The sequence below is a fragment of the Oreochromis niloticus genome, linkage group LG3 (genome assembly GCF_001858045.2).
Source record: "Oreochromis niloticus isolate F11D_XX linkage group LG3, O_niloticus_UMD_NMBU, whole genome shotgun sequence".
In the NCBI taxonomy this organism is placed as follows: domain Eukaryota; kingdom Metazoa; phylum Chordata; class Actinopteri; order Cichliformes; family Cichlidae; genus Oreochromis; species Oreochromis niloticus.
Window position 1 is genome coordinate 20,120,857 of NC_031967.2, and position 9,351 is coordinate 20,130,207.

The window sequence follows — 9,351 nt, forward strand, 5'->3', positions numbered from 1 at the left end:
TTCTAAGAGGTACAGGATGAGTATAATTTAGCTTCAAAATGACTTCCAGCACTGGCGTCAATGTCTCTGACTAAACAATTAGAAACAGACTTCTTGTGAGTGGCCTGAGGACCTGATGTCCTTTACTGGGTTCTGTGCTCACTGTGGAGTCTGAATGGCTTTTGCCATTGAATACCAAAATACTTAGAGTGACAGTAATAGTCTCCTTTCCAAATATTTCTCCCACTATGATTTCACCCCAGATGTACCCATTCTTCCTCTTGTTCTATGTTTACTTGCTGACTGACACTCATGTTTGTGCTGAAAAATTATGATATGCACTCTTTTCTCTGTTGCCCCATTTATTACATTTCATTAAGGAAGTAAAATTGTTTTAAGTAAATATGTATTGAATTCACGTTCATGTAACATTGTTAAGTTTATGCTGAATAATTCTTCTTCAGCTCAGCCAACATCACCAACATAATTTTGTTTTTATTTCTCAAATTTAAGTTTAAATCTGATCTCATATAGGTCAATTCCTTATTGTGTCCAGAGGTAAAGCCATAATACAATATATGGACAACATTTTAGCCATGATTGGAATCAAAACAGTGCTGTAAAAAGTATTTTTTAAATTTATTAATTCAGAGCCAAAGTTCAGCAAATCAATATATAAATGACAAAGAAATGGCAACAGATGAGCTCAGTGGGCTCTGCTGAAGAACACAATACATTGCAATGCTGAAAAAGGAAATGCACAGCAGATTGAAAAGTAAAGTTAAGTAATACTGCAATTAAAATCAGGCTTTAAACATATAAACACACAAAGGTTTACATTCACATATCTCCTTGTGAAATTTCTTGTCTGAAATCATTGACACTTTACATTCATTGGTTTTTTAACACAAAGAAATGTGGGGAAAAAAATGAAATCGGTAATACACTACAAGACTGTATAAAAATGAAACCATGAAGAGCAACAAAAGACAAAAACACGCAGTGATAACATAAATATAATTCTCTGCTAAGGTATATCCCAAGTTTCTTTGAGCCTTTAAAAACGTTACACCAAATAAATCCTGTAGTCAATTGTAAGTTAAGCATTTTGCAGCTGTTAAAAAGAATGAAAAAGAGATGAATACAACACTGAAGCTACATTTTCCAAAAAGAACAGTGGAAACAAATGAGCAGTATTAAAACAGTTTCTCTGCGATCTTCAATGTAATTTTGGTATCAATCATTTTCATGAATGAAAATGTGTATTTTGTTGACATTTAAAGAGTTAACATTTTGTCCAAAGTGACCTCTTTATCTATTTCAAGATGTAAACTTCTTCTAATATTTCTTTGTTTTTCTAACCATTTCGTCATGTCTTGTGTGGTTTCATCCATAGTTTTCTTTATGATGATCTTTGTCTGACTGTCGTCTTTACAAGCACTATCAATTTCTGTATGTTCTTCGTCAATTACTCTAACAATAGGACTTGAATTCATTGAGCCACATCCGCCTCCTGCAAGTCCCTGAGCTCCAATTCTTGCTTTTGGTTGAAAACACTCCAGTCTTACAATTTCAATATTTTCATTACTACCAACTTCCTGCTTCTCTGTTTGTCTTTCCTTTGTTATCTTATTTCCCTCACTTTGATTCAGTTTGGTATCATATTCATTTTTCTGTCCTTTGCTCTGTATCTGCACACCACCAACACTTTGTGATGTACGGGTAACACTGATAATCTTCTCAGCTGTTTTCTGCCCTTTACCATCTAATCTCATGCTAACCTCATGCTTTACAGCTTCACTGTTGTCAGGATTTTCAGTGGTGATTTCACTCATTTCTTTCGTTTCTTCCCTGTCATCCCTCACACTCCTCCTCTGTGTTTGCACACTAACATCTTTATGTGCTAAATGTGTAACATAATGATTACTGACTTCACCCATCACATCTTCTTCTATTGGTTCATTAAGAAACCTGCTAATGCTCCTCTGCTCATTCATCTGATTATCTTTAGGTATGATTTGTATTCTTTCACTGCCTGTTTGCTCGTCCTGAGATTCATTTAAGAGATCATATCTTGTTAACAGCTTTCTTTCTCCTGTCGTTACTTTATCAGCTTCAAAACGTACAAATTTAGAGCTGTAATCTTTTCCAACAATTTGTCTACCTTCCCCACATTCTCTAGTATCCTTTCTAGAGTCGTCTGATACTTCACTACCCTCACAGTCTGTGTGGCTTTTCTGGTCTGCTGTCAGGGACAGCTGTTCCATCTCCTTGACCTCTTCACCAACAGCGTCTGCAGGATGAATTTGAAATATGTTATAAAAGCATTTAATGCATACCAACAAAACATTAATGGAAAGCATTATAAAAAGATTTGTCCTTACTTTTCTTCTTTCTGTAAAAAAGTAGATAAGCACTCTCAGATCTAATGGAGAAAAGAAACTGATTTATTTTTCAACTAAATCAAAATGTGTAGCTCGTGTATTCAATACAGTGGTTTGAAAAGTATGTTAAAGCTTTGTATATCTACAGACTGCGATCTTTGCCCTTTGAAAATTAGCTCCAGTTCAGTCAGATTAAGTGGGGAGCAACTGTGAACAGCAATGCTTAAGTCTTAACACAGACTGTCAATAATATTTAGGTCTGGACTTTGAGTGGGATGAAAATGCTTTGATCTAAACCTAAACCAGTGTGGGCCGAGGCCTCCTGGTGGGTTGCCAAGGTACTACAGGTGGGCCTCAGCGATGACAGCGAAATACTCATGTAATGATACATATTTATATATATTTATTTATGCAACAAAACTGATTTTAAACCAGGAGTATAGTTGCTTTATGATATTATTATTCTAACCTAAATTTGCGGCTCTTGATTTGAAGTTTGTGTGTATTGCAGGTGGATGACACATTGACCTTAACATTTTACATATAACTCGGTACAGCCTGTGCTGTTTATGTTGTTTAATACAATTTTTAGGAAATACATAATTTGGTTTTATATTTTGATTAGACTGAAGATTTAAGACTGAGTGGGCCCCGAGGGATGTTCTGTTTTTTTAAGTGGGCCTCAGCACTCTTGATTTTGGGAATGGCTGATCTAAACCATTCCTTTGTAGCTCTGGGTGTATGTTTACAGTTGTTACCCTACTGGACGGTGAAGTCCAGTTTTCTTAAATGTGTTAGCTGTGCCTTAACTGTATTAGGATCACTGTGATTTGGGAAGATGTGATAAATAAATAAAAGCTTTTTTTTCCTCTATAGAACTTTATGGTTTATGATGTTATATAGCAAACTGCAATTTGAACAACAAAATTTAAACATGAACCATTTTCCTTCCAGTTCCCAACACCCTTTTCTAAACCCTGTTTTCTGGACTACTGAGAGCACACTGCTTTGCAAACCAGCAAATGTCTAGTCCACTGTTTGGATATTTCTATCCCTTGCCACTTTGCAAAACAATTTTCTGGCTCACATGTAAGGCCACTTTTCACCCAGTACATCTGTGGGACACAAGATCACACATTTCCTGTGCCAATTTTCAACACAGTATTATTTCTAATTAAGTACTCTGAATATAAAATGGATGAAATACAAATTTTGCATCACCAGAATGGTGTGATATAGTAATGTGGTATAGTGCATTCAATTCAATGCCAGTGCATTCACCTGCATACGTGAGATATATCTATAGTATGCACTTGTGAAAAATCAAGAAATATTTGCAAAAAAGATTATGTGGATATAAGAAAAAGACAAAAACTTACTTCTCAGTGTTGTCCACCTGGAACGGTTGATAATCAAGCTGCGATGGAAAAAGCAAAGCAACATATGATGCATCTCTTTCTCCTCCTCCGTAATACATAACTGTGCAACATGGGTGTTTTGTGATATGTTTTAGCAACAGTGAAGAAAGGACTAACAGTCTTACCTCTGTGACTCCAGCATCATCGAAATTATACCATCTGTCTCCGTGTTCCTCCTCGATTTTGATTCTTGCACTGTAAAGTCCACTTCTCAGATCACCAACATGATCCACAACTGCATACAGTTCATATGTCTGACTCTGATCACCAAAGAAAGAAGTGACAGCCATGACGACGAGCAAAGAAAATTACATGGATATTGTTTAAATATTAAAATATACTGTTATACATACGTCTGGTATCTGCAGGGTGTAGGGAACCTCCACAGCACAGTTGATTTTGACGTATGACATGTCATGATAGCTGAACTCAAAGCGCTTCAGAAGTAGAAGCAAAACATCTGGATGATTCTTCATTCCATCGTTCTGAATGAAAAACATCAGAATATGTCATCTGTTTGTTTTCATTATAACATTATGAAGTAATAATTCTACAATAACAAAATCAGCTAATGTGCAGAAATCAGAAACAAGTTTTCTCTTTACTTACAGTAGTAGCATCAACTTTGCCATCACACTGGTCACAGTACATCTGATTTTCTCCATTTAATTCTGTCATTCTGAAAAACTCGCCAATGCCATCCACCTGGAAAATGCACCCATTTTATTTTATTCCTTAATTCCCTCTGACATAAACCTGCTGACTAGTTTCACGGATGTACGGTATTCATAAATGTTTTCTCAAGGAGAAATGTGTCTAACACGAGACAATTAATTAACCCTTGAGTCTAACTTCCTTTTGAAGGAGTTTTGAGAGAAAGCAATAAACCCTCACTTTAGTAACAAACTACACAACCAGCACACAATTACTGGTGTCAGTAGGCATTCAGACTGCAGACTTCTGCATCAGCTGCAGCTGATTTATAAAAAATCTGTAGCTGATAATTTAACAAACCATTCCAGTTTCTTTGTGTTACTTAGAAAGAGACAGGGTTGGACTTTAGCACCCCCGTTATCATTGTGGCCTACACTGAGTTGTGCTACTACTCTCCCCACCCCCACCTTCCCATGCATGTGCATTTAGGGCGGGAGGTGTGTTCTTAGATTTATGACATGGTCTAAGGAGCTTGGAAAGAAAAGCGTCTGGACTTGTTTAAGTTGCTTGAAGACGTTTCACCTCTCATCCGAGAAGCTTCGTGCTTTTAAATTAGCTGTGTTGTGTGTATTGCTGACACATCAGTAATGAAATCCTAAAGAGAGCCTTGAAAATGCTGGTTTAAAGATTTATAACAGATTAGTTTGCATCTGACTGTGCTTGGCCTCTTAGTTTAGATCAGTGGTTCTCAAAGTGTGTGGCAGAGTTCTGACAGGTGGAGCAAGTTACCTGGGAGATAAGTTATGCGGACCTCATGTTTAACATCGTAATCACTTTTACAGCGGAACAAAGAAATTTGCGGCAATTACGTTAATAATATGCGCATCAACAAATTTCCCACGTGTGGGACTAATAAAGGTTATCTTATCTTATCTTATCCGCTGCAGCCACGCGTGTAAGTCGACAGCCACAATAAAGAAGCGTGCTGAAAAGTGTGAACATGTGGTCGGATCTGCACTTCTTTACTGCGGCTGTCGACTTACACGCACGGCTGCAGCTTTTCGGCTACAGCCTACACACATCAACAACAACAACAATAGGACCCAGTTCGTTCTGTTTTAAGCCGGCGAGGCGTGATTGTGGATGCCGCTCAGGTGTGCCTGCCTCCCCCGCAGCCGCGCGGCAGACCACACCCTGCCAAATCTCTGCAGTCAAAAACAGGCTCACTACAGCCAATAAGAGTGAATAGTATAAACTCTCAATAAATTATATATTTTTCATCTGTGTTCACAAGTTTCTGGATTTCTTTTTCTTTATAAGACTAAGACTGAACTTTATTTTTGTTTGTCAATTTTCACATTCTGTTTAGCTTGTCGCTTGTTTGAAGAAATGGTGCAGACTAGTGAAGCAGTTTAGTGACAAAAGTTACAAATAGTTGTTTGAAATAAAAGTTATTTGTTTAAAACAAGTTACTGAAGGATTCATTGTGAATTTATTAGAGTTTATTATCTAAATAAAGTTGCAGTTAGGCTTTTCTGTCATTGTTTTTATTAGATGGGGCGTGAAAACATTTCTTCAAAGTCTGAGAACCCCTGGTTTAGATCAAGGAACTGTCAAAGTAGTCCAGGCCCGTTGATCACATTCTGGTTAATTTTTGGCTGAGATGTACCAAGTGTGGTAAGAAACAGGTTTGAATGTGCTGATTCAAAACTGTTCATGTTTATACTGTCTTGATTTTAAATAGTTAAAGAATAGGTATACTTTCTAAATATATGTATTTTACTTTATTTTGAACTTTAGTTTTGGATATTCATCTTTAAGTGGGAGATATTTATTTTTCTAGAAAAAATATTTTTCTTAGTTAGTTTTTCTTAGTTTTTCTAAAGTATGCTAACTAATCTGCACTGTAATTATGACCCACTAAGCCACTGCCACGCTCATGGGCAAAAGTTAAACCAATTGAAAGTGTACAGTGGAGGGACTAATTACTGGGTGCCCTGCTGAATTGCTCACTTTCAAAGACATGAACAGTCTCAAATGGAGAGAGACAGAATATAAACCAAAAATCCAGAAAAAAACTTTTATTTGCAGTGTATTGAGCGAAATAAGAATGAAGTCTTCAAACCAGCCAAAATTCTGGCACCCACAGTTTGTAATCTGTGTGCCACACGGGTACACAGCCAATCAGTGAATTGCAGATACTCCTGGTCTCAGCGTGTTATATAAAGCTCACCTTTTCACAGAATCTGTTTGTTTCATTCCAACATCTCCACCACTGTGGGTGAGACCAAAGATCTGTCAAAGGGACAAGACTGTAGATCTACATATGGTTGGAATGTGCTACCACACCATCAGCAAGAAGCTTGGTGAGAAGGTGACAATTGTTGGTGTGGTTTTTCAGAAATGGAAGACACATAAAAATGACCATCGGTCATCGAGTGTGGAGCGCTTGCCTCATGGGGTGAAGATGATCATGTGCCCAAAAGTACACAGGAGGAGCTTGTTAATGATATCAAGGCAGTTGTGACCACAGTCACCAAGAACACCACTGATGACACACTATGGCATAAAGGACTGAAATCTTGCAGCACCCAAAAGCTCCCTCTGATCAAGAAGGCCCGAGTACAGGGCCACCTTTAGTTTGTCAGTGACCTCTAAATAATTTAGAGAAAATTTGGGATAAAGCGCTGTTGTCAAATCAAACCAAAATCGAGCTCTACGGTATCAACTTGACCTGCCATGTTTGGAGGAAGAGGAATGCTGAGTATGGCCTAAAGAACACCATCCCTAACAGTTCAGCATGGATGTGGAAACATTATGCTTTGGGCTGTTATTCTGTTAGGAGTACAGGTTGACTCCACCATATTTTACCTTCTTCCCTCAGCCAGAACACTGAAGATGGATCCTGGATGGTCTTCCAGTATGACAATGACTCAAAAAATACAACCAAGGAAACAAAAAGAGGGACTAATAAAGAAGAACATTAAAGTCATGTAGTGGCTTAGTCAGTCTTCAGACCTCAGTCCTAAAAATCTGTGTAGGGAGCTGAAGCTTCAAAGTGCCAAGTGGCAGCCAAAAAAAAAAAATCAGGATTAAGACAGTTTCTGTAAAGAAGAGTGGGCCAAAAATCCTCCTGAGACATGTTTAAACCTGGTGACCGGCTACAAGACTGTAAAACTTTTATGTCATGTGTTTTTATGAATTTTTGGTTGATCTGTTATCTCCACGTGAAACTACCACAAAAATTAGTTCAAATTCAGCAGAGGATGAATTTTCCCTACGGTATATGTTGGAAACAGAAACATGCTCAGAGGTTTGAGGCTTGTCGGATCCTTACCACTCTGTATCCTTCACTTCCTTTTGTGTCAGTGCAGGAATCCACCAGTGCAAGAGGAAGATGCCAGAATGGTATATCTATGTCAGTCTGTGTCAGGCATGTACAACAGGCGGTCTTTTTTGCCAACATGCCATGGAAGATCTGAAAAACAAATGAACCAAAACATCTATTAACATCTATTATTTTTGTCCATCCTGCTTAAAGTTACCCTTTGATGAAGACTGTACCTGTGATGCCTGAGGACTGGTCAGTGTTAAAATCTTCTCAAAGTACTCTGCAGCATCATGCTGTTCATACACTGAGTGCAGAGATGTTCAACAAAACAAGGCAATTATAAAAATGTTTCTTTAACCATGAACTTTAATTATGGATTATGTAACACTTCAAATGCACAGGTGATTTATAGAATTCAAATGTTTTGTTGTCCTGTGTGTTAACATACTGTACCATTGTCAATGCCCAGCTTCTTTATTATTGCATCCGTCTTTGCGGTATGATTCTGTAAGTCTTCAAACAGGGCTTTAAGATGTTGGTCAATAAACTGAGAATTTTCATTGGTGTGCCTAAACAAAGACACTGGTGGTCATGAGTGATACAAAACTCAGTTTTAAGCTGCTAATCTAGCTGACATGAATACATTATGGTGCACGACAACGGACAACAACAAACCTAATCACAGCTTCTCTGAAGTCTTTGGTCATAAACAGCACCTGCAGCACACTGTTCAGATAGCATGTTGCTCCTTCTTTTGCCAAGCCATGGTACTTTACATCCGCTGCTGGGGAGAGATTGTTATGAAGGCATGCAAGTTGCAGAACTGCTTTCATGCCATAAGCATGGATTATAAAACAGCACAGTCAGCGAATAGTTGCACCCGTTCATGTTTTGCACAATTTACTGTTTTGTAGACTGAATTGTACGAGAAAAGCGTCATCTCTGTTGATCAGTCCACATTCTAGTGAATAGACTGATTAGTATTACATTTTTAAGACCCAGTTTGCTGCAAAAGAGGTTGAGGACACTAAACGCACTGCACCTACCTGCAGGGTTAAAGGTTCCGTCGAAAAACTGTCGACCCGTATAATTCATTTTCAGTCCCTTTAGAACCTCAGTCCCGTTTTACACCGCCAGCGGCCACAAAGACACGGCTGGTTAACAGCAAAACAGTCGCAACTGTTCCGAAAATACCTTTTCTACAAATGCACTAATGCATGTGAGCATGCATTACGATTGCAACTTCAAGACACTCCCTCGGATTCTTCACGGACAAGAGGATTAAGCTGTTTTCACGTCCAGTTAAGTCGAAACTGTGGAAACAGTTTCTGTTTGACCTGTTCGTGCTGTATTCAGGGTGCATCGGAAAAAACGTATATTTCTTTTAGAAAAAGCGTCACATGAGCGAATACTACTATCCTCTCCAAAACGTAGTGGGCACTGCACCCTTAAATGTGATAGTTAAAAATATGAATTCGTACTTATTTAATCAGAAATAAGAAACCTGTTAATATGTTACATGTGTCCCGATTCTCAAAGGAAGGCAGGATAACTGAACTCTAAAGCAAACAATGCATTCCTTTGG

The 9,351-nt window shown here is 38.0% G+C and overlaps 1 protein-coding gene across 2 annotated transcripts; it reads right to left on the bottom strand.

Annotated features, from left to right (window-relative positions):
* Nucleotides 1-454: 454 nt before the first annotated feature.
* On the bottom strand, nucleotides 455-9,137 carry LOC102081244 (ubiquitin carboxyl-terminal hydrolase 17-like protein B). Of its 2 annotated transcripts, none has more exons than XM_005454442.3 (11): nucleotides 8,813-9,137; nucleotides 8,442-8,550; nucleotides 8,220-8,335; nucleotides 8,000-8,070; nucleotides 7,773-7,913; nucleotides 4,391-4,486; nucleotides 4,135-4,266; nucleotides 3,907-4,041; nucleotides 3,743-3,780; nucleotides 2,364-2,404; nucleotides 455-2,272 (listed from the first exon to the last, which is right to left on the bottom strand). In XM_005454442.3, the coding sequence occupies exons 1-11, from the start codon at nucleotides 8,859-8,861 to the stop codon at nucleotides 1,257-1,259; spliced, it is 1,944 nt and encodes a 647-aa protein (XP_005454499.2). In that variant the 5' UTR covers nucleotides 8,862-9,137; the 3' UTR covers nucleotides 455-1,256. The 2 variants fall into 2 exon arrangements, with proteins under 2 accessions (XP_005454499.2, XP_019209461.1); XM_019353916.2 differs by having other exon boundaries at nucleotides 8,442-8,547; nucleotides 8,813-9,135.
* Between the last annotated feature and the right edge of the window lie 214 nt (nucleotides 9,138-9,351).